Source organism: Phalaenopsis equestris, unplaced genomic scaffold, assembly GCF_001263595.1.
Source record: "Phalaenopsis equestris unplaced genomic scaffold, ASM126359v1 Scaffold000515, whole genome shotgun sequence".
NCBI lineage: Eukaryota > Viridiplantae > Streptophyta > Magnoliopsida > Asparagales > Orchidaceae > Phalaenopsis > Phalaenopsis equestris.
Genome location: NW_018164955.1, coordinates 415,182 through 440,960, shown reverse-complemented (window position 1 = coordinate 440,960; position 25,779 = coordinate 415,182). Strand labels below are relative to the sequence as shown.

The following is a 25,779-nucleotide window of genomic DNA, read 5'->3' as shown; positions in this document are numbered from 1 at the left end:
TTTCTTCACACTTAAGCCAAATTTACCACAAGAAACGTGAAGCCTTAAGAACCACCTTCTTCTTCTGGCCGAATAAGAAGCCCTTGGAGAGCGATGCCTTCTTCCTCTTCAGCCTGATCACCCTTCACCGTGACTTCACCTCTTGAAGATCTAAAGGAGAGCCTCTCTTTTATCACAAGCAGAAAAGGAAACGAAGGGATGCTTCGCTTCGCGAAATAGAGGAGGCGGGAGCGGTTTCTGGCGAAGGGACGGGAAGCGGAGACGGGATTGTTCGCGTGCGCGGGAGACGGGAGGCGGAGACGGGATCGCGATCCGGAGCGGAGCGGGAGCAGGGAGCCGGAAATAGCGAAGTAGAGGGAGCAGAAAACGCCGATTCGCGAATTAGAGGAGGCGGGAGGCAGGAGAGGGCGAAATCGGTCTCCATCTTTAACAAATTATAGTGCTATGTATCAAATTGATCGATTCGTTGTGTAGAATTTTATAAAATTACTTTGATTAAATTTTGGAAGATGTGAAATTTATGGTACATTTTAAATATATCAAATTTGTACCTGGATTTTCATATTTTAGGTGTTACAAACTTAATCTAAAAACTCAGAGAAATGTGCTTATTATGTCCACGACTTATTGTGTTTATGCAAATGAAACATTCAGTTTTATTACTTTAACGAGACGACGGGGAGCCTAAATTGCTCTAGTTTGATACATCTATTTTGTATTCTACTTGCAGCCATTAGGGAAAGGCCTTCTCCAAAGACTTCTGTTAAACCTATGTGCACATAATGTCACACGTGCAAATCTGGTTTTTCTTTTGGTTGACATAATACAACCAGAAGCTGATGTGTTAACTGGATCCATGAGTAGCTCCCAGCGTCTCTACGGATGTCAATGGAATATTATTTATGGACGACCACAATGTTCTAATGGTACTAGTTCATTCCTTAGCTCTATTTACTTGGGCTTTTATCTTTTGTTATATTAACTTCATTTTTACTTGCTTTACTGCAAAGGTATTCCGCCACTGTTGTCACGTCGTGTTCTGGAGATGTTAACTTTCTTGGCTACAAACCATCCTTCTGTAGCAAGCATTCTTTTCAACTTTGAAGTTTTGTCGCCTTCTGAGCCTTCATCATGCAAACCCAGTTCGGAAGTCAGGTCGGACAAAGCTAAAGAAAGGATATGTGAGCAAAATGGTGCTTTAACCTTAGAGTCTTCTCAGAAGGGTGATGCGCCTCTAGTATTATTTTTGAAGCTTCTGAATAGACCTTTGTTTTTACGTAGTAATGTGCATCTTGAGCAGGTAATCTCAAGTTATCAGTTTATATTAAATTTTATCATTGATGTAGTTTTGCATTGTGTTACATTTGCTTTGATTCTGCAGGTCATGGGTTTGATACAGGTTATAGTTGACAATGCTGTGGCAAAAATAGATTGTCAGCGTCAATATGTGCTAGCAGCAGGAAGGTCTGTGACTCAGGCAGATAGCACTCCATCAAATAGTCTGCGAGATTCCGCCATCCTAGAGCAGATTCGTGATCAAGATGGTAATCCTAATTCCAGCAATCGGCAGCTCAACGTTGATGGGGAAGAGTCATTTAGCGCTCATAATACATTTTTGCAACTCCCTAACCCTGTTTTATGCAATCTGTGCCGTATTCTTGCTCATGCTGGGTAAATTCTTGAACCTTTCTTGGTCAAATCTTGATTCTGAGTTTTCGATGTACTTATGAACTCAATATATGTTTTGACATAAATTTATTCTAGAATGTTATTTCTAGATATTACTAATGAGTTCTTGTTCTAAAAATATCCTTTCCTTCCATAAACAATTCCTTGAAGTTTTTTGGTAAATGGTATACCTGTTAGGCTGTTATAACGAAGGTTTGCCTTTTTAATGTAACTTGCACCTTGACTATCCTTTTTTATAAAGCAGAATCTATTAATTAGATAAAGATATGAGTACAATGCGGTCATTTACCAAGAAATACAAGCGTAGAAATAAAATACTATAGTGCAGATCATAAACTTGTGTAAAGAAAAATATTGGATATGAAGTTTTCTTTTAAATTGTCTGGTTTGAAGTCTAATTTACACAGGTTAATGACGATAGATTTTTTTTTAATTCTTGTTCCTTCTTATGTAAGGAAATTTAATTTCTTATGTAGTTGTTTGCTCGAGAGTCTACTCTCTGAATACTCCAATTTGATCTGAAAGTTATTATGACAAATAATCATATTTTTGTTCACAGGTGGGGTAGGGTTGAGGTCTTTCAAGAACTTGTGGATTATACTCAATGTTAATATCAATAGTTGATGAAGAGATTAATACCATGAGACTAGTAAGAGTAGAAATAACATCGCTACCCTTTTTAGAGGGATTGAATCTAGTTCTAGTTTTTGGGAATCAACTTGAATAGATGATGGATGATTCTCCCAAATAATGAGAATCATAATGAGCATTAATCGGAAGAAGCTGCATTTGAAATTTTGATAAACTTTTCTTGGGATGGGCCTTGAAACAATAAAAAAATTCCGCTAATAAAATAGGGCAAGAGTACCAGTAAGATGGGATATTTTAAAATTTCACCTGCAAATATCCAGACAATGGAGACTCAATCCACACTATTTTATGAAAGGGGGTTATAACATCTTGTTTCATTGATAATCTAGCCACAGAGGGCCTAATAAAATGTACTGTTGCGGCAAGCCAAGGTGAAAATAATAGACTGGCTGATATAGTGCAAACATAGTCATCGGAATATAATTCAAGAGTGATTGGAGGATCCGCAAAACAATTAAAATGGGTGGAACATTTTAATCTGCGCTCCGAGAGATGTAATTTGCTTATAAAGAGAGTTATTTATGACAAGTTAAGGGGTAATGGGCACAACGAAGTAGCCTCCAATCATTTGTAAATCAATAAGAACTTATGGTTTTCTTGCATTCAAAAGATCAATCACATTCGCAAAAGAGCATGAAGTTTGAAATGAAAGAGTCTCAACCATTGGATATGGTAAAAGAGAAGCTTTAGAAACATCAGGGGCTCATGGGGAGGTGGTAGCTTCTCGAGGATGTTAACTGGTGCCTTTTGATGCCTTTTGATAAGTCATTATGGATGGAGGTGGGATCCAAAGTGGTTCTGATGAGACATAGAATGCAGATGACAATGGAATATACGTAGCATGATCGTGAATATGAGAGGAGAAAAAATCTACTGTAGATCAGAGAAGAAGAGGATAGCGCATGAGGTTTTCCGTAGGTCACATAGAGATTGATAGCAAATGAAACGTCGATGCCATGAGAAGGCATCTGTTTCAACCACAATCAATGACATCTGCAACTTGAAGCAATGTCGTTTATCCATACGAAGGTAAATTGACAAGCATCTCCATCCAGCAAATGCAAAAAGCATCCCAAAACAATCACTCGGGAATGGAGAATACGAGGGAAAAACAAATTCTGATCACCATCAAATGAAATTGTGAGAATACCTCCATTGAAATGTCACTATGGAAATAGCTCCACATATGATCTTCTTAAGCCAAGCGATTGTCTCGACGCAGCGCTAGACTGGTGTTCATCTCTACAGTTTTGATTCTCTATCACATCTATTTTAGCACATTTTAGGAGAAGCTTTCTGAAAGTCTAACCTTGTTGATATGATGATTTGGAGCTACACTGGGGCTATAGATTTTAAGGAAGATTTGGATGCAATGATATATGACTAACTCCATTGTGAGTTGGAGGTTGTGTGTAACCTTCTTTTAGAATTATGGTTTCTTATATCAACTTTTCATCCGGTCTTGCACCAGGAACCTAGTATTGTTAACCTTTTTTTTATGGTTGTCATTAATATATATGCAGCCCGACAACACAGAGTGCGAAGAAAGTATGTAAACCTATTTTATATTCTCAAAGTAAAGGATTTTATACAAATAATATCTAACAAAACATGGAAAAAAAGATTTATTCTATTTTATAGATAAAAATTTAACAACCGGCATAACTGAATGAAAAATAAGAAACTAACTTGAAAAAAAATCTAAAATGATAATAGGTAGGTAGCTAACTTAACTCAAAAGAGAATACAATAACTAATGCAAATAGTGACCATACCAAAAGTAAATTTAATATTGAAAGGTCTTTTTTTATAGAGACAATTTCGTACTGACTGGGTGGAACTTGCTATTCACCAATGTTGGAGATTATGTAATGCTAGGAAACATGGGCGACCACATGCTACATTATTCACCAATGTTGGAGATATTGCATTTTTGCCCAAAGGGCTCTTTCATATAGTTTTTCCTTTGCTTCGTTGCCTGAATCTTCAGAGCTTTTTGCTATTCTCATAGATGACAAGACTCTTTTGTACAGTCTTGAGGGCTTTTCTTTTTTTTTCCCTTATTGTACTCATTTTTACTTTTAATGAAAAATGCAATATTTCAAGGATGAGGCTTGACAGCTGCCTTCTAGAGAAGAAATGAAGGAAGATGGTTGTTGCTGCCAATTAGAGGAGGTGATGAGGAGATTTTTAGGAGTAGGTAGTAGAAGATGGGAAAGACTTTGGTAGCTGCCAAGAAGAGGATTAACACTCTAGACTCGGTTTTTCTTATATCAAGAGAAGAGGTGGTGCTAGAAGTCAATGCCAAGAGCGGGATGTTTGATCAGAAAGGCAGGGCACAAAAAAAAGAAATTCACGTAATTCAAGAAGTCAGTTCAAAAGCAAGCACGGGAGAATTGCATGCTTAGTTTAGTGACCTAAGCGGCAAGACGAGTGTAGGAAGTCTTGCACGGGCGATCCTGTGAATTGTGTGATTCAGGAGGATGGAGGGGCGAAGATTGAGGGAGTTTTTCGGCTTTGGCTTGCACAAGGGTCATGAAGGAAGTTTAGGTTCTTAACACACACACGTATTAGGGCTTTGTTTGAGGGAGCTTCACTTTTTCCAGAAGTTTGTTTAAACACAACTTTAACAAAACTTGTGTTAGAAATTTAAAATCGATAAATTAATATTAATGTCTGATTGTAAAAAATTTCTGTCTGCATTTATAACTTTCTAAAATAGGAATACTATAATATCCTTCCTCTCCTTCTCCGATCAGTAACTCCTCTTAACAAAAAACTTTGTTTCCTCGACTGATGAAAACAAATCCAGGGAATGATGACTGTTGCAAAGTTGTTGCTCCTGCTTTGTAGTTTCACTGCCGAGTTCCTCCACTTATGCCGGTGAGGATGACGATCGCTGTGATTTTTGCACTGGGAACCGCAACAACATGGCTATCCTCACTTGGGCGCCAACTTCGACGCGTGTATGAAGCCAGCTCCTCCCCCTATCTCCTCCCAAAAGGTCGCTAAGAGCTTTGAGTGGTGATTGACGCAAGTTGGATGTAGCAGCAAGCAAAGTTTCCTTTGGACTCCTCGTTCCACCTTTCTGCTGCTCTCTGGCGGCATTGTACCCGCAGCTCCTGGCTCTAATGTCAAAGGGAATGACAGAGACATGGAGGATGAAGCGGAGGTCCTTGCAGTGCATTTTGGACTTTCTCTTTCCGAAACAAGAGAACGGAGAGTGGAATTGGCAGAAAGGAGCGCTACAGGCGCGATCTCAGAACTACGAAAAATGGCGTTGCATCGGACGTGTTTCTGCAGAGGTTGATTTATCAAACAAAATTCTGTGTTCCCGTAACCGTTTCTGCAATGAAACGCAGGCCTGACGCCGTCTCAAACGAGGCCTTAATTTTATCTGTTCTCAGATTGATCTTTTCATTTATTCTCAACTCTAAATTTACTCCTGTATCTCTTGCTATAGCCTGTATGCCACAGTTTTTCAATTCCAACTGGTATGTCTATTGGAATTATTATGGAGGAATTCAACTTTTCTGGTTTTCATACCTTTTAACTTGCTCAGGATAAGTTGGATTCTTATGGTTCTCTCTTGAAAGTATTCTGATTTATTATTAAACTGTTCAGGCTTTCTGAAAAGGTTTATTCACTCGTGGCGGATGTTGTGGAAAAATTGGCCTTTGTTGTTGCTCCTCATCGGAAGTTCTTTGCAATTGAGTTAGCGGAATTAGCCTGTAACTTGAGCGTTTCAGCTGTTGGTGTGCTTGCAACATTTAGAAGCACTCACATGTTGCCCTTAGGTGCAGGTTCTATGGCTGGAGCTGCAATTTTGCGTGTGCTGCAGACCCTTAGTGCTCTTATTACTGTTGATGGAGCAAAGCCTGAAAAGTTTGGACATGGGTATGATGAGCCATCTATCTTGATCAACTTAAATTTAGCACTTGAGCCGCTTTGGCAGGACTTAAGTGATTGCATTACGGCAACCGAGGCAAAGCTGGGGCAAAATTCCACATTTTCCCCTTCTCAATCAATTCCAGATGCTTCTCACATTTCTGGGGGACGTTCTACAGTGTCTCCTCTTCCTCCTGGTACTCAGCAGTTGTTGCCATTTGTAGAAGCCTTTTTCATTATATGTGAAAAACTTCAGATTTACCAAGTCATGCTGGCTGATGAAACTTCAGCTGCCGGGGAAAAAGAATTTAGTGGCCTCCTACATTCATCTCCTTCTAAGAGTAATGGAACTAGCACTCTGTCATTTGCAAGGATTGTTGAAAAGCACCGGCGCCTTCTTAATATTTTTGTTAGGCAGAATCCACGCCTTCTTGAGAAATCATTTTCTATGATGTTGAAAGTTCCCAGGCTTATTGATTTTGATAATAAAAGAGCTTATTTTCGTTCGCGTATTAGGCAGCAACATGATCAACACCCTTCTGCTCCACTGCGAGTAAGTATTCGGCGTGCTTATATCTTGGAAGATTCGTATAATCAGCTACGCTTGCGTTCGGCTCAAGATTTAAAAGGGAGGTTAATGGTTCATTTTCAAGGAGAAGAGGGTATAGATGCTGGCGGGCTGACTAGGGAGTGGTACCAACTTCTCTCGAGAGTGATATTTGATAAGGGAGCACTGCTTTTTACTACCGTTGGGAACAATGCAACTTTTCAACCTAACCCCAACTCTGTATACCAAACAGAGCATCTTTCATATTTCAAGTTTGTTGGTAGACTGGTACACAATTTCATCATTCTAGATTCATTTTACTGCATTCAACGTGCTATGTCTACTTTAATTTCTTTATTTAAATTATACTTGCAGGTTGCAAAAGCACTTTTTGATGGGCAACTTTTGGATGTGCACTTTACTCGCTCCTTCTATAAACACATTCTAGGTGTGAAAGTGTCTTATCATGATATTGAGGCAGTTGACCCCGACTACTATAAGAACTTAAAGTGGATGCTTGAGGTTCGTGAACATTTTAATCTTTTTAATTTTATTTTAAGTGGATGTTAAAATATGTAATATGCCTAAGCTGCATTTTTTTTTCATAACCTGCAGAATGATATTAGTGACGTGCCAGACTTGACATTTAGCATGGATGCTGATGAAGAAAAACTAATACTATACGAAAAAAATGAGGTTTGCAGCATTGCTTGCTTGTTAAAAATTAAATAAAAAATTACTGGACTCACTTGCATTTAATGGTGGTCCGTTATTCGATTATTATTTATAAAATTTTGTTAGGTGCTATGGAAATAAATCTTTTTCAAATTTAGATCTCAGAACCTAACGATCCTATGCTGCAACTTCCAATTTGAATAAGTGCATGCCAACTTGCTTGGTTCAAACCTTGCCTATACCATAAAAATTTTCACCTTGAGGACTTGGCGTGAGAAAAACTAACTTGGGGTGAGAAAAAACTATAACCAACGGCCTGATTAGACGCTCAGCAATCACTAGTGAGGAAAAATTATAAAATCGGCAGTGAGATCCGTATAACCAATTGCCTGATTAGACGCTCAGCAATCACTAGTGAGGGCAACTCTATCAAATTTTTTTTTCTTTTTTCAGCTTATTCTCCTCTATCTCATATAGTTCATGCACTGATTCTTTATTGTGTCTTGAAAAATTTTGATTGTTTGGATTCAAGGCTTTTATGTACACATTGAGGAAAGGCTGATCTGCTGTAGGAATGGCAATTCAAGGTTGATAATTAATTTAGCCGAGATGAGTCTTATCTTATGATGATCATATGAACTTGATATGCAAATGGAAGCTTCCTGGATTTGGTCACTATTAACAAATTGTACCCTTTCAGAATAAAAAAGTTGTGCTTTATGTCTTTAATTTGACCAATTTTAGGTGTTTCTTAATTTCCCCACAAATATTAGAAGTGGAATTAGATTGTTGATATTTTAAATTTATATAACAATGCTTACACTGCCGTTTTAAAGCCAAAATTTCAGTCCTGATTTAAACTCAATTTTAAAATGTTCCCATACCTTTTTCCTTTCACTTACGTCCTAATTCTGCTATGGTAACTTCGCTAATAATAATTATTCGAGCAAATGAATTTTCTTGCATATGCGAATATATTTTTACGTGGTTTAGGCTCAAGAAAAGCATCACTGTTTAAGATACTTCTGCCGTTAAAGTTTGGTTTGAAGTTTGGAGATTCGTTGCTGGAAGCAAAAGAAGCATTACTGATGCCAGTGATGCATTAAACGGTGAAGTACAAGAACGCGAGGATGATAAAGACATTATTATGTGTTTGCATTATGTGTGGATTGGGATCATTAGTCACTCAAGCCAACACAATTGCAAGCATAATGGAAGAGCATGGATTATAAAATATCTATGTTAAGCGATAACAATCAAAGCTATTAAGAACTAAATCATCTAGAATTTGTACATAGTTTAAAAAAAAAAAGATTGATATTTAGAACAATGATCATAGAGAAATTTTGACATACATTTGTTTCGTGTATATTAGATTAGTCAATCTTAATGTACTGCTATTTCGTTAGCCTCTTAGCAAATTAGTAAAACTTGGTGTGCCACTTTACCTGCAAACAAACAAATTTGCAATTAACAAAAACGGATTAAAACATGAAAATCAAGAATAAGATATGACCGAACTTTCATATACTAACATGCATGCATTGAAGATTAGGGGAAGAGCTAGCTAGGGGCTCCTAAAGGTTCTTTAAATGCTCTCATTCCATATCGTAAATTAGAAGTATGCTTCCATAATCATTAAGACGAAACTCTGGATTGTTGAAGCATGCACATTATTCAACCTAAGAGAGAGAGAGAGATAGAGAGAGAGAGAACTCAATAATAAAAGAGGATGTTATGACTTGGAATGCATGTACCAAAAACTAATGTCTATGGCCAAACAAGAGATATCAATGTGACATCCCGACCTGATAGCTCAGAATTAACAAAGATAAGGACAGTCATCGGATTGTATTAAATTTTATTTTAATTTCCATAGATTTTCAAACTTCCAATATATATAAATGAGCTATTAAGAAACTACAAAGCGCACTACACAAATCAAAATACCCAGAAATAACTACATACCTTGCAAGTAAAGCATTTCAATCCACACATACACCAATATCTCTGCACAGAAGTTAATAGTACAAAACAACTACAATCATAATATCTATCAACAGTACTCATCCTTCTGTAAATTTAATCTCTTTTGTTAGACATATCAATCTACTTTTTTTTTTTCTGAAAGACAATTAAATTCAATACTAAGTTTTCACAACTTAGTGAGCAATTTTAATTTTAATATTATTAAATTCATATACAAATGCCATGTATGAATGACCAGAGGAAATGTAGTTCGTTACTTCATAAAACTGCAAGCTTTCATTTTAAATTTATGCATTCTCATTTTATTTTAAGTATTTACACCTTTAACTTTTTTATGAGACTTATCAAGATTACCTTCATATTTGAAGTTATGCTCAAAATTTTACCCATATGTACCCTCAAATTTTGTGCCCGAAGATACAACTTTATTATTTTTATTTTTTTTATCCTGCACGGGTACATCATATACTCTGCCGTATCATCTGGAAGTAATAATGATTGACTATAGCTTTTACATATCACTTTTTTTAATTACTTCTATATAAGGTCATTGAAACTGCCTTTATCCTTTTTCATTTCACTTCATTATTTTCATAAATTTTTTTAATTCAGACCATGTCTCTGATTATAAAAGCATTCTATGAAGCAATAATGCAGTTCCTTATTTAATAACACCTTAATTTAATACATAAGAAAATAATCACTCTCCTGAAACCTGAATGTCTTTATTTTTCACTTGGATGACTCTTTTCTTATTCTTCAATTAATACTCATTGCATCTTTAAATCAATTCACCAAATTAAAACTCATATATTTTCTAAAGTAATATTTAATAATCGATAATAATTTAACTATGTGAGGATTTTATGATTAAGAAGACTAACCTCTTTTTACTTCAAATTTTTTTGCCTTCTTCCTCGAAACCCAAAGATTTATCAGTATATTTTCACACTTCCTAATTAAATAAAATTCAATAACATTAATTTAAAGAATTATATAATTTATTCTAATAAAAATATAAATATTAACATTTACCTCCTAAGCTTCTCGAATTGATCTCCCTCTCTTTGCTCGCACACTTCACCAACTTCTCATTCCAGGCCAAAGTTTCATTACTTAGAGTCTTGATTCAATAAAACTTTTCATTAAACACGTGCTCACACACACACACAGATATATATATATATATATAATGATTTTATTAAAAATCTTAAAATTATCTTTAAATCCTTCAACTGACTGCCCTTCTAGCATAAAAATTTTCTGTCCGGGCTCCGAACATAGCTCTCCGTGGTGTTATTTCGGGCCCACCTAAAAAGATATTAAAGTGGAACTGTGGACTCCATAATAAACTTGGAATAACCTTCGCAGTGTTATTTCGGGATTATTGAAGTGGAATATATGAGTTTCTCTTCAATAACCTCGAAATAACACCGCGAAGGTTATTTTCAAGTTATTTATGGGCTATTTTGGGTTTATTGAAGTGGAATATATGAGTTGCTCTCGAAATAACCTCCGCGATGTTATTTCGGGGTTATTGAAGTGGAAGCGCTGAGGTTATTTCAGGATTATTTTGGAGTTATTAAGTGACATGTATGAGTTTCTCTTCAATAACCCCGAAATAACTCTAAAATAAGTTCCGTGGTTCCACTTTAATAACCCCGAAAAAACATCCGCGATGTAGCATACGTGACGACATATTATTGGGGTCCGCACGTAGAGCTGCATTCGGACAGTAAATTTTCTCCTTCCAACACACACGCACAAGCTCCCTCTTCCCACAGCATGTGAGCTTCTCCTTAGAAAGGGATCGAGCTCCGCTTCCTTCGAGCATGGCTCAACTCCAACAACAACACAACAACGCCTCCTCCCTTCCTTCACATGGCTAGGAATGGGGTCTGACTTAAACCCTAAAGGCGAGTCAATCTCCTCCCTGCTCTATTGCTCCTAGCCGATCGAGCGTGGTAAGTTTCACATGATAGGGAAAGCCGCAGAATCCTTCCTCCTTCGGCTTCTTCTTCTATTAAGGCTTCCTTTGCTCTTCTTCTTTTTCTTTCGTATTAGGGCATGATGGCTTCTCCTTGGCTCAACGATGGCATCGGATGTGAAACTCCTCGAGGAAGTTGCAAGCTAGGACCGGAAATGACACCACCTTCAATTTTTTCTGCTCTTGCACTTTTTCTCATTCTCGCCTGATCTCTGCAAGCTACCAACGAAAAGAGTCTCTCTTCGTCTTCTAATAGTCGAACCGCTCAAAGGTTATACATCTAATCGATTTTTATATTTATTTTTAAAAATTTTTCTATTTCAGTTACAAACAATGCCAAGATGTGCATGCATGGAGATAGGAAAACCCAAGCTCGTCAAAGTTTTAAGATATTAGATCTTTCTAGGAAAAAAAAAAGGAATGGCTCGTAAATAAAATCGAAGCACAGGTAATTGAAAATAAACATATAAACAATATAAGAAGTTTAAATAAGGCTAGGTAAATTAATATGATTTTAGATTAGGGGTTGAATGACAAGCAAAAATTTTTATTAGAAGAGATATGGGGCCATAAATTGGGAGTTGTGGACGAGAGAAGATCAGGCAAGATTGCCAGAGATATAAGAGGAGATGGAATTAGTAGAGGCTAGGGTGAGCGATGAGAAAGGGTAAAAGTTGAAACTATGTGGGGTTGCAAGCAAAGGGTGAGATATGAGAGAGGGTAGGAAAAGTTATATTGTAAAATTGGGTCGGGCAAGATTTGGGAGAGTGATTAAGGGATTTTAAGTTCATTGGGCTGTCATCTCCACCTTTTGTTTAGGCGTTAGATTAGGGTATATGTATATTGTATTAGATTTATTATGAAATATTAATCTTCTGATCAAAACTAATGATTATGATCACTTCTTTTTATTTCACAGAAACAAGTAATATGTTTTGTGGACCATGCTGCGTTGCCATGTAGGCTCTGAGTATAGTTTCACAGTCATTTGTATGAATGTAAGTTTCATTAAACCATTGGACTAAGCAAAAATATTTTATATATTATTTTATTTGTGCTGGCTTGAATCAATTAATATGCGACTCACCTGTGTTTAAGCTCTATTCAAAATTAGGTTCAAGCCAAATACCTTGGCTTGTTAATTAACATTAGCATGATAAGCTGATATTGATCTGACTCAAATTTCAAATGATTTTTAGATGAATTTTGAGTTTTATTTCTCACAGCTGTATTACTTGTGCAATACCTAGAGGAAGGACATAACTCGTTTGGAGGTATGAATTTAGTGGCAAGTAAACACTCGATATTGATGGAACTTTTTAAGAGTGCAACATGTGTGTTGATATTTTTCGCAGGCGTTCGGATAAAACATAATATTGATTGGGTGAATTTGTGCAATGCTTAGCCCTCCAGGCTTTGAGAGTTCAAAAATATTCTTTGGGGTGATGTTTCTCTAAGTACATTGAAAATTAATTTCTAAGAGAGAAATGGTTGGGCGATATGAAGTTTTTCTTTTTAAATAGATTTGTTTTAATATGGCATGCAATAATTCTTGTTATTATAAATTCTAGAATGAGATTTAATTTTAGTTTGTTCTGAGTCAAGAATAACGTGAGAATCTAAATCATGTGCTTAATTATGATAGGTTTGTGAGATCTTATCTTCTTGCATGTGGTGTTATTGGAGTTTTCAAACTCGTGTAGATTCTCATCTTTATGTATCCCCTTTTGCTTTACTCTAGCATCCCAAGCATAGAAAGTTATACACGGTAATACTCATGCAAAACGAAGTGTAGTCAACTGCCATTGTAGCAAGGTTTAGCTACTATAGTATGCATTATTGCAACTAGTCTACTGTAGTGACATGAACGTTGTAGCCAGTGGAAAAATATGGCAACCGAAGCTCTGTAGCAACTGAGAAAAGGAGTTTTATGTCCATTTTTATGGGGAAGAATCTTAGATCCATCTGAGGAGAAGTTTCTAGTTTTTAGCAGAAAGAACATTAATGGCTGTGATACTGGTTGTCTTTTTCTTTGTAGTGTTTTTGTCTTTTGTTATAGGAGGTAGGAGTCTTTGACCTTTGCGAGGAGGTATTTCTTGTTTCAATAGAGAGAACTGAAGTGGCTATGATAGTGCTTGCTTAAACTTTATAAAGCATCGGAAGTTTTGGGCTTTCAGCTTTGAAAAAAGACTAGTGCAGCAGGCAGTTCGCTTCTTCCTATCTCCAATTGTTGATGAAGTTATTGTTTTGTCCATATTTCCAAAAAATGAATGAAATATAATCTTTTCATTACTCCTCTCGATGTGTTGGAGAATATTTTGATTGTTGTGGTATTAGACTTTGGTAGATCTCTTTGAATAGCTTAAATTTTTTGCAGTCATGCTAACGAATTATGTTGTGTTTGTTTTCTTCTTTTGTGCTGAATATTTTTATCCTAACAAAACTTTTAGAATTTGTAAAAGTTTTCTTTGACTTGATAAACTTGATCATGTTATTCTAAGGAATTTCTTTAAAATCTGGTGAAGGTTACTGATTACGAGCTTAAACCTGGAGGGAGGAATATCAGGGTAACTGAAGAGACAAAGAATGAGTATGTGGACCTTGTAGCAGAACACAGGTTGAGTACAGCCATTCGTCCTCAAATAAATTCCTTCCTGCAAGGTTTCGATGAATTAGTTCCGCGGGATCTCATTTCAATATTTAATGACAAGGAGCTTGAACTTCTGATCAGTGGACTTCCGGAAATTGATGGTCAGTGGTATTTGATGCTTATTCATGGTTTCCAGATTGTCAGCGCTTTGTTGCAGCAGTCTGTATCATAAATTTCTTGTGACCTTTCTAAGTTTTATTGACTTGTGCATCGCTTCAGTTGATGATCTAAAAGCCAACACTGAGTACACCGGCTATACCACAGCATCAACTGTAGTTCATTGGTTCTGGGAGGTAGTTAAATTATTTAACAAGGAAGACATGGCGAGATTTTTGCAGTTTGTGACTGGAACATCAAAGGTAATGGCGTTTTCTGACTGTTTATTCCATTAGCATTCTTGTTCTCTAATGCGGTTTGGCAACTGTCTTCCCTCTAAATGGAAGTTGTCTTGGAGGCCGTGATCTTAATCTTGGGCTGCCCTTTTTTATGGAGGTTGCTGAACATGATCTGAAGTATGGTCACGCAACATAAAAAAGGAAGATTTGCATACATACCACTCAATTCCTATGTAATTCTGTACCTAACATCTAAATTTCAATTTTTACATGCACACAACCTTACCTATGCATGAAAAGATGTATTTAACTTTTTAAAAGTTAAAAATGTGGTGTTTCTGATGTGATATGAAAGATTTGGGTGGTATAAATGTTAGAAGTAAATATAGTTGTTAGGTATGTAAAGACATAGGAATTGGTGGTATCTATTTAAGTACCCCCTAAAAAAATTTTGTTGTGTGTATCAGTAGTTATAAAAATGTTGTCAAGCTAGCAATGTTGTTTATTTTTAATCTAAGTGTAGGAAAATTAAAAAGCGCTAACATAGGCATGATTACTTTTTGAGAATGTCAAATTAGATGTGATTTTGAGGGACAGGAAGATGGGAGAAATCTCTGTATCATAAAATGCTTCATTTACAGATCGTGTGGCAGTTATTGGGAGGTGTTTTCTGCATAATCTCTCTGATCAAAATTTCTTTTGGGAATTTAGGTTCCATTGGAAGGATTCAAGGCATTACAGGGAATATCTGGCTCCCAAAAGTTTCAAATCCACAAGGCATATGGTGCTCCTGAGAGACTTCCATCCGCCCATACCTGGTTATTTTTTATACTGAATGCTTTTGTTGCTCCTATTTTTAAACTTTTTAGATTCCTTAATCCCCTTTGCTTATCATGTTCACTTATGCACACAGTTTCAACCAGCTCGACTTACCCGAATATTCATCCAAGGAGCAATTAGAAGAACGTTTGTTGCTTGCCATCCATGAAGCTAGTGAAGGTTTTGGCTTCGGTTGACTTGGTTTTGCTTTGTAAAGGCCTTCCTTTTTCCTGTTTTTCTTGTACAGGTTAGATTCGTTATAGTTTTATAGTGTGTAAATTTTTTCAGTTTCAGTATTCTTCTGATGAATAGATCAGCAAGATGATGAGATGGCCTTTCTCCTGTTATATATATGTCAAAGTTACCTTTTCTTTTTGAAAGAAGAAGTTTAGCCACACTTTGACAATGTAACAGAATGAATGCTTCATTGAAGAAAGCTACTCTGAGGAGACATAATAAACTGTATGAGATCACCCTTTGGTTGAATGTTTATAGCATTTATCCAGTCAAAATGCCAAATATAATTGTGCTTCAGGAAATTTGCATAACACAAGATTCTTATGTATTTACGTATCTAACACCTAAACTTCAATATTTATATTTATAACACTTTGGTGTGATAAACCTATGCATGGAGACGTGTATTTCACTATTTGAAAGTAGGTGATAGTAGTACTTTTTTTATGATTTTAAAAATTTGAGTGCTATGCATATAATTATAAAAATTTGGATGTTGGATATGTACATACATAAGAATTGTGTGCTGAGTGTAAAGACCCCCCCTTATATTTCTTTTTGGTTATTTGTTTATTTAGTTGCAGATCACTTAATTATGTGTTTCTTAGCCATTTTATTTACTGTGCAGAACAGAAGCAGCTGTTAGGCGGATGGAAGGGGCCTGCTGTTGTTCTGGGCTTTTGATTCTAGTTGGCCCGAACACAAAGCTGGCTTTCCAGAAAAACCTCTGATTGTGCGGGTGATTGCTCCGCAGGTATTCTTGACTTTCTATGGCTGCTGCTCTGTGTTCCTCCCTTCTTTTTGGTTGCTTTTCTAAGGCCTTGTTCTAGACAAACAATATATATATATATATATATGTTTTTTTAATATTTAATTAATTATTTAATTCAATGTGCTACTACACTTGTTCCTGCATTATTTAAAGGTTGGGATGCTTCGTGTTTTGATTTGTAAGGGTCGCTAGCAGAAACTGGGAAAGAGGAATTTAAATTAAAATTTCGATTATATTCATTGCTCCTTTACTCCTTTAAAGAAGAAATTTATGGAAATGGCTTTGAGGATAGACGTCATGCTCTCATGATGAAAGGAAAAATTGATATTTATAATAACTCAACTAATACAAATAAAGCATAAGAATATATAAATTTTATAAATTGTATATATTTAGTTAATTGCATATAAGAGAATTATATTTCTTCACGTTAATCATTCTATTTTACCAAATTGATTTTGTTGAATCCTGATTTGCCTGTTAATAACACCCCAAGGAATAGTGCGTAAGAAATGAGAGAACGAGACATAGAATAGTGAATGGTAATCAATAGTAAGATGTTCATGAATGATCCTTCATTTATAGGGAAGAGTATAACATGGTGATGCTACATTTTTTTCCCCATTTTTTTTAATGAGAGTTGTATAAGGTTATATTGATATTTCACAAATATTAGTCTATTGCTCGGCTTCTCTAGCTTGATCTGTTGAGTTTGTATGGCTTCGGTTTGACAGGGCCAATTTAATCGGTCGGGTTTAGTCAATATTGTCAGTCGGTTGAGATCAATTGTCTTCTGTTTGGCAGGAGTGGCTCGGTCAATTAAATTAGTCTGGTTGTCGGTTTCAGATAATTGACGGGTAACTTTTTGATACCCAAGGGGCTAGACCTTTTCTCGTGTTTGCTTTTTCATGTCAGGTGGCTTAAATGTCTATTTGTCTCATTTTTTATCGAGTGGCATGTAGGGTTGTCAAAACGGCTCGTTGTTCACGAACAGCTCGTGTTCGGTTTGTTAATTTTGTTCGATAAGTTAACGAGCCGAACACGAACTAAGATGTGTTCGTCCGTGTTCGGCTCGTTTTGGCTTGAAATACTACTCATCAAGTTTATATATATATATTAAGTAGTATTTTTAAAAAAATCTAATTGACTACAAGACTACAAAGATTTATAATCAATTAAAATATTGATTAAAAAAATAGAATAAAATTTATTAAATAAGATTCAAATGATGTTTTAATATAAATAATAATTTTTAAATCTTGCTCAAACCCTTATTATCTTATGTCTTATGACTACATGATTAGGGTTGTTAAAAGAACTCTTTGTTCGTGAACAGCTCGTGTTCGGCTGATTAAGTGAACGAGCCGAACACGAACACAATTTTTGAGCTCGAGTTTGTTTGTGTTCGGCTCGTTTTGGCTCGAAATACTACTAATCAATTATATATATATATATATTTGTTTAGCTCGTTTACACCCCTAGTGGCATGGATTCGAGCTATTCAGTCTTCTCTGTGACTCGGACAATTTTGGTTTTACTTTGGATCGTAAGAATACATCAAATTACATAAATGAGCCACTTTGTCTTCTGTCGATAGACACTCATTTGTCGTACTCTCTTCCTGTCAATTCATTAGATCTCGTTAGGATCAACGGTAACACATTGTTTATGTATATATTATTGTTTTTGATTCTCTTCTTTTTTTGAAAGAGACGTAACGATAAAAGTACGAGAATTCAATGTGAAAATGGATAGCATTTATTATTTAATTAATGATTCAATTATTGAATTCCATTGATTTTTGTGCCTTTTGGCTTTTATAAATATGATGTGATGACTTTTTGACATTCCGTATTTGTTTTGCGTCTTTTCTTGTATGAATCAGTCGGCTTTCAATCACTATCATGGAAAATGTGTTGAATCTTCTGATTGATTCCACTAGTAAGGAAGTGCTTCTTGTCGGTTTTGGGAGACCGAAAGAGCAATATTGTCTGGAAGGTGAAAGCAAGAAAATCGTGCTAAGAAAAGCAAAGTGGTCTCGTCGACAGATTCAGTTGGGTCGTCTGATTCGTTTCTTGGTTCTTAGCGGAAGAATGTTGAGTGGACCAGACTTGCCATTTATTTGTCGGCTCAAATCTCTACCGTGACACAAGACTTGTCGATTGAAAATTTTGCACAATAAGCTTCTGGTGCTTCGACGTCACCTGTGAGGGCACAATGTTGGTTACAAGTCCTTCAGATGCACAACATCAAGAAGCTGAAATGACCTCATGCCGATTAGAATCGAGGGGTGCTGAGGGGGAGTCCTTGGAATAAAGATAGAAAGCAAGATCAATTACCTCTCGGTCGGCCACTTTGACATTTATTATGCTGTCAGCTAGGGGTGAAGCCAGTCACCCTTCTCCCATTGCCCTGAGTAAACTTGAGTTTGAGGCCGAGCCAACCAGTCAGGAAGAGGAGGTGCACCACTGTAAGGGGAAAGCTCTTGTGATCGATGTAAGTGTCTTGCCTACTCCCTGCATGGTCTTAATGCAGGCCGAGAGGGCGAAATTGAGCTACTAGCTCTGATTATTGGTATTTGGATTCCCCTGCGATAACTTTATACCTATCTACCATCACAGATGTGATTTGATACTGAGCTTTCGAGAAGATCCTTCACCAGCAAAGTGTCTTAAATATGGGCTAGATGATCAAGCCATTATCAATTGATGGCTTGGGAGGCTCCGCACTTTCAGTTGATTGTTGGAGGCTGAGGATAAATTGGCCAAGACAAAAGATAGGGTGATTGCGGCAAAAAATCAAGCAAAGGTGGCTAAAGCCGAAGTACTCAGACTGTCAGAGTTGTTGTCGACTGCTTAAGGAGTGAAATAAGCCTTGAAGGAGAAGATGGGGATAATGAAGAACCCTAATGAGTTATTCGTCGAGTTTTCTTCCCACCCTTGGTAGGTGGAACTCCTCGCTGTGCAGCTCATGTTAGGATTGTCCTTACAACTATTTGACAAAAGCAAAGCTGATCTCCCCCCGAGTGGGTTGATTTGGATAAATTCACTATCTTACTTTTTGACTCGGAGGAGGGTAAAAAAGAGGCGGGCAGCAGTGAAGAGAGTCGGGGGTCTTCAAATATTTGAATCGCGTTTGGCTTCGCTTGTAACATAGGCATAATTTGTCTTTTTTCTTTTTGAATATTTGCAAAAAAACATATAGGAAATTCTTTTTAAAAAACCGTATAGAAAATTCGTTATAAATTCTCAATCCTGAAATAAAGCAAAGCTTTTGATTAGTTTCCATCTTCATTTCTTTTATTTTGCCTATTTTATTTTCCTTGTGATAAATGTTTTTTATGATTGATTTATCATCTTTTTTTAAGAATGCCTTCAGTTGGTTTTATCGAGTTATTGCTCGACTCAAGTCTTGCACTTCTCATGTCTCAGTCGCTTGGTTAGGTTGTCGCCTTAGTTGAGCCACAGTTAATGCTAGACATATTAAGCGGATCTTATCACACCTTTTGTGGGGGTAACCGACGATATTTGTTGATGGGATGATCGTACGCTACCTGCCGCGGATCTTATCACTAATGGGCAGGGAATCACCACCATAGTTTGACCTGCTTTGAGTTAGGAAACATAAGCTTTTATGATACATGAGTATTGTAGGTCGGTTGTTGTGCATTTTGCCAATCGGTTGTTAATCTTTGTTGTCGGTCAATTTTAGTTATTTTTTACCGATCAAACGCTTATTCATCTCTATCTATTTTGAAAAATCTTTACTGATCAGATGTCGCACATAGCTGTTGTTTTTGAAATATTTTTACCAATTGGACGTCGTTCGCTGTTAGTTTTCCCCAAGTGTCGGCCAAACTTGGAATCGTGTGTACAATTAACAAAATTGTATTAATCAAAATTTTCATGTAATTAACAACATAATACGAGGTTTGTAATGATAATGCTTTCATTTTTACTCATAGAGATACAAAATTTTTCCAAGGATAAAATCTCTTCAAGACATCTCCCTCAATGTTTGAGGCACCGCTTTTCCTGTGCATGTCTTCTTCTTGTATGTCATGATGGCAACCTATTTATCGAGATGATGAAGGGTTCGACCCTCATCTGGTCTAGCTTTCTAATAGATTGTCCTCACGCATTTGTGTTGGCTTTCTTCAACATGAGGCCCTCGATGACAAAGGTATTCTCTCAGACGTGTCTTTTGTAATACTAAGTCATCTGCCTCTTTACCTCCTCTTGCCAAAGAGCTTAATCATCTCGTCAAGGTCAAACGTGAGCATCATTCCCCCGTCTTTTGCTTCATGCTACTCATTTAATTTTGCTTCGTCAAATGCTAAGGTTGTCACCACTCATGGTTATGATGATTGCATTCGATTAGGAAGATCGTCTCTGTCTCATGTGATAACATAAATGGGGTTTGTCTGATCATTGTAGAAGGCGTCCTTTGAACCACCCAAATGACGGACGGGAGAATCTCTATCCAATTTCCCTTCTTCATCATTAGGTTTAAGATAATCTTGTTGAATGCTTCGACTTGCCCATTTGTTTGAGGGTGATGCACATATGTAAATTTCAAGTTGATTCTCTGACTTTTGCAGATATCTTTCACTCCCTGGTTTTCAAATTGCATCTCGTTGTCTGTGATGATAAGCAGTGATAATCCTTAATGAATGATCAGATCCGTTCGGATGAAATTCCAAACAACTGATGCGGTGATTCGAGCAAGTTCTTGGGCATCAATCCACTTAGAAAAATAATCCACAACAACAAGAATGAATTTACAATGGTATAGTGATGACAGAAAGGGTCTGAGGTTATTGATTCCCTAAACGACGAAGGGCCATGAGCTGATGATGGATTATAGTTTATGTGTTTGTTGATATTATAGTGGTGCGTACTTTTGACATTGCTTGCATTTTCTTGAGAATTTCTCGACATATTTTAGAAGCGTCGACCAGAAATAATCCTGTCGTTGTACTCAGTATGCTAAAGTCTTTCTTCTACAGCGACTTTCCCACTCCCTCAAGTGTACCTCTCAAAGGATATCTTTTGCCTCATTTTCTCTTATGGATTGCAAGCATAGCGATGTGACTAATCTCTGGGAAAGTTTTCCTTCATTCAAAACGATACTGGGCTATTTTGATTTTGAATTGTTTTGGGTCGGTAACGTTTTCTAAGATCTTCTAGGTCTCAAGGTAGAAGATGTAAGAATCCACCCTAGTTGGCCCTTTGATATCCAGTTTCATCACTTGGGCTTCTTCAATGGTTGTTCAAACAAGCTTTTGAGGCATCCCTACCTCAAGCAGATGCACTTGGATAGGAGGTATGCTACTTGGTTTCTCTCTATGGTGATATGCTAGATTTTGAAGCATTAAAACTTCACTATCTCCATTTTGGCTTTGCTCAGATACCAGACCATCATCGTCCTCCACTTTGAATTGTTCTTTACTTGATTCAACGCTGTTTGTGAGACTAATTTCACTTGGAGATATCGAGTACCCATCTCGTAAGAAAACACAACCAAGCAATTAGAGCTTCATATTCAACCTGACTATTGGCGACTTCAAATTCGACTCCGAGTGAATGGTACAAATGTTCTTTGGTCAGATTAGTCAGAGCAAGACTTAGCCCAACCCCTATTGGGCTAGATGCTCCATCGATATACTAGGTTTGGTTGTTGGCAGCTACTCTTTCGCCCGACTCACTTGGTTTAAAAAAAAATATCTCAAAGAAAACATCTATCGCTTGTGCTTTGATTGTGATTCGTGGCATGTAGGAGATGGAAAACTCGTTGGGTTCCACTGCCCGTTTGAGGAGCCGAATGAAATGCTCCGATCGAGTGAGGACAGGTTTGAGCGGATGGTCGGTGATTATCATAATCAAATGCATCTGAAAATATTGGTGAAGACTAAGAGTGAAATAACAAGAGCAATTATTAGTTTTTCTATAATGGGGTACCTAAGCTTGCTACCTCTGAGGACCCAACTGACATGGTATACCTGGAACTGCTTCCCCAGTTCCTCTCAGACTAAAACCAAGTTGATGGTTTCAGGTCTAACCTCCAAGTATAGGAGAAAATAATTGGTATGTAATCCTCAGGTGGGGATTACGTTGAATGAGGAGAGAGAAAACATCATTTTCTCCTCTCTCTCTCCTCCTTTCTCTCTCCTCATTTCAATGTAATCCGCACCTGCAGATTACGTACCCAATATTTTCTCCAAGTATAGACATAGTTTTTTGTTTAGTTTTGGGCTTCAGAGGAGTGTTGGTAATACTAAATATTTTTTCAGCTTTATAAACACTTGTTCACATTCATCTGACTAAACGAAGTTCTTCGCTTATCACAGTTTCAAAAAATATTGCACAATTTTTGCCTGATTTCGAGATAAACTGGCTTAGAATTACATTTCGACCGGCCAATTTTTGCAATTCATTGGTGTTTCAAGGGGATGACATGTTTATCAACCTCTGTACTTTTTTTTTATTGGCTTTTATCCCCTATGTTATTAAGAGTTAGCTAAAAATTTACCTATGAACTCCCCGAAGGTCCACTTGAGTGGGTTGAGCCTCATGTTAAATTTTCTTAAGTTTTTCGAATGTTTCTTTATAAGTTGCTTGGGTGTTTTGCTTTTTACTAGCACATCATCCACATACACTTTAATGTTTTTTTTTCTTGTACTCATAAAATATTATATCTATTATTTGTTGGTATATAGTGTCAGTACTTTTCAGCCTGAAAAGCATTACATTGTAATAATACACAACATCGTGATGAATATGCTCTCTCTACATCGATCGGGTGATCTTTATTTGGTGTTAGCAAGCTACGTGTCAAGGAAGCTCATTATAGAGCGGTCGACTGTTGCATCCACAAGCACGTCGATCCAAGGCATGGGGTAGTAATCTTTCGGGCAGACGATGTTCAGGTTTGTAAAGTTCACACATATCCTACACCTGTTGTTTGACTTTTGTACCATGATCACGTTAAACACACATGTCAGATATTCAACCTGTCATATGTAATTGGCCTTTAGTAGCTTATGAACATGTTCTCTAATTGACTCAGCTATGGTGATGGCCGAGGACCTTATCTTATGCTTCATCGGTCGAGCCTCTGGATTGACGTTCAAGCTGTGACAAGAAACATCGATTGGTATCCCTAACATCTAAGTGGTAGAACAACAAAGACATTTCAGTGGTCCTGGAGGATTTTGATCAACATATCTTTCGACTCTGCATCAAAAATTCCGCTTATTAGAAAAAAATTACTTGGCTTGTCTTCGTTCATCGGAATTTGATGAGTGATCTCACTAGTCTCAAGACACATTAACGTAGATTTTTGAACCTGAGCGGCTCTTGCTCAACACTTCCAACCTCTCAGAGATAGCAGGTGTGGGATTGCTCCAAATTGCCTCAGATAGTGATCATTTCCCTATTGTCTGAAAACTTCTCCGCAACTTGGCAAGTTGAGGTGATGACCTTGAAAGAGTTGAGCAAGGGGGCAAGAAGTTGGCATTATAAGTGGGTGGTGAGTCAACCATTAGGAAGTCCTTCATGTTTGTAAATTATTTATTGCTTTCTCCTCAAGTGACCAACTGAGCTATGGTCCTCAATGTTTCCTTCTCCCTTGAGAAATTGTAGGGTGGGCCTTGAGCCGTGGTTGGAAAACAAGTCATTTCTGAAACCCATTAATTGGACAATCATTTGAATAGAGGATTCACCAACTTGTCAATGTCAATAATAATGCAACTAATTTGGTAGTTGTTGATAAGTGCATTAGTGACAATGGTGTTGTTGTAGAAGTTCCCGTTCAGGGGTTGATCATCGTCGGTGAAGGCAATGGGGGGATGCGAGCTACATTTGAGAGCAATGGTGGTTGAGCATAGTTCTCCGGACCTAAGCCTCTTCAAGCTAGCTCGATGAGACGAGTCTTCACCTCTTACGAATATGACAGCGACTATGCCAACAATGTGGACTGAATCATATGAAATTTTCTTTATCAGAGCTTTCCCTTAAAGCTAGGTCGTCGCTTCTGGAGCTACAAACTTCTTTAGCTTTCCAACTTGAACAACTCCTCAACCATGCTTCAAAGTTGTCAGCATTTCTCTATGTCGTGGTTGTGATCCCTATGAAAGCCATGATGCTACTTCAAGTTCCAAAGGTAAGCTCCGATTTTCATCATGGGCGCTCTCTTCAAGTACTTATTTTTAATGGCTTCCAATATCTCTGCCATCAAAACCGTCAATGGAGTCATCTTGGATAATACATGGTTAAGCAGCAGGAGCTAATTGTATCGAGTCGGTTGTTGGTTAGGATATCGAGTTTGACTTCCTTAGGTGTATGTTTTATCTGTTGATCTATGATCTCTAGGTAGTTGTGCCTTTGTATCACTGACAACGAAATGACACGAGTCATCCCTTGGTCTTTACCTTTTGTGTAGGGGATCCCTTTTCTATTGGTGACGAGTGGAGGATTCTGCTCTAGAGGAAATATGGGTGGAGTTGTACTCCTAGATCGATATGTGATTGTTGGCCATCTTCAACAACTCGACTAGTTTTTTTTGGTTAATGAAACCAAAGCATACCGGAAGGGTCCTTCCTGCAACCCTTGAGCTAGGGTGGCATGAGCTATTGTGGGCTATAGATCTCGTACTGCTAACATTTTCTCCTAGAAACGAGTGATGAATGAGTGAATGCTCTTGTTTTGTCCCTGTCAGATCTTCAAGAAAGCTTGTGAAATTTTTTGCGTCTTGTGGGTGTTGGCGACTTTCTTAGGCATTCTTTCATAGAGATTTGACACAATTTGTTTTTATTCGATCATGTTCGGACGTACATGCTTGACCTTATCCTCACGAGGTTTTTTGCATGAAGTTCTTCATGTTCTTTCTCTTGTTTATCTGCCTTTATTATATGTCATGTTTTTCTAAGCCCTCTTTTCTCCTGATCATTCATATGATCTTAAAGAAAGACTTTTTAGATAAGGGAAGTATACAATGATGAACAAACTAGCGACTCTTTCAAAAAAAAGAAAAAAGAGAAAAAGAATTAAAATGATGCTCACATTGAGTAACATCAGAAGAAGTGACATGAACATATATAGTAGGTTCAGGAGGTGCAAATGGAACTACTGGATGCATTTCACCCTGTGTAGGGTGGGAAACCGCAAATAACCTTGCTTTATCAACTTGCAAGTTGCTATCTGCGCCACAAGGAGGGCAATCTGGTTCTGTAGGAGAGCACTAGTTTCATCTTTGTTTTGATCCTCTAGATCAACTGCAGGGACATCTTGAGCATTAATAAGCTCATGATAGTGTGGAGAATACGGACGGGCACTACAATGTATTTCCATTAGGCATCGACCACTTCTTTGCAAAAGACGTTGGCATGTTGTGAGCGACCATAGCCGAAGTAGCTCTATGTGCATGACTCCCCTTCTTTAAGGGAGGGCACATACTAGATGCCTCAATATGACTAGGATTACCCAATGTATTCTGGAGAGGGTTCTCGATGAACTAAAGGTAGTAGTCCCTTTAAGAGCA

At 37.2% G+C, this 25,779-nt stretch overlaps 1 protein-coding gene across 3 annotated transcripts in view; it reads left to right on the top strand.

The window, feature by feature from the left end:
• Window positions 1-16,374, top strand: part of LOC110028575 (E3 ubiquitin-protein ligase UPL1-like) — a 54,975-nt gene extending 38,601 nt beyond the window's left edge. The window contains exons 6-16 of one of the 3 annotated variants that reach the window (XM_020730481.1): window positions 731-926; window positions 1,011-1,300; window positions 1,382-1,671; window positions 5,965-7,063; window positions 7,151-7,297; window positions 7,391-7,471; window positions 13,952-14,177; window positions 14,296-14,435; window positions 15,123-15,229; window positions 15,325-15,477; window positions 16,101-16,374. In XM_020730481.1, coding sequence (XP_020586140.1) covers window positions 731-926; window positions 1,011-1,300; window positions 1,382-1,671; window positions 5,965-7,063; window positions 7,151-7,297; window positions 7,391-7,471; window positions 13,952-14,177; window positions 14,296-14,435; window positions 15,123-15,229; window positions 15,325-15,427 — 2,679 coding nt within the window. In that variant the 3' untranslated portion in view covers window positions 15,428-15,477; window positions 16,101-16,374. Of the gene's footprint in view, window positions 1-730; window positions 927-1,010; window positions 1,301-1,381; window positions 1,672-5,152; window positions 5,924-5,964; window positions 7,064-7,150; window positions 7,298-7,390; window positions 7,472-13,951; window positions 14,178-14,295; window positions 14,436-15,122; window positions 15,230-15,324; window positions 15,478-16,095 lie in introns of those variants that run through there. The other 2 variants (XM_020730480.1, XM_020730482.1) reach the window with 2 other exon arrangements.
• Window positions 16,375-25,779: the final 9,405 nt, after the last annotated feature.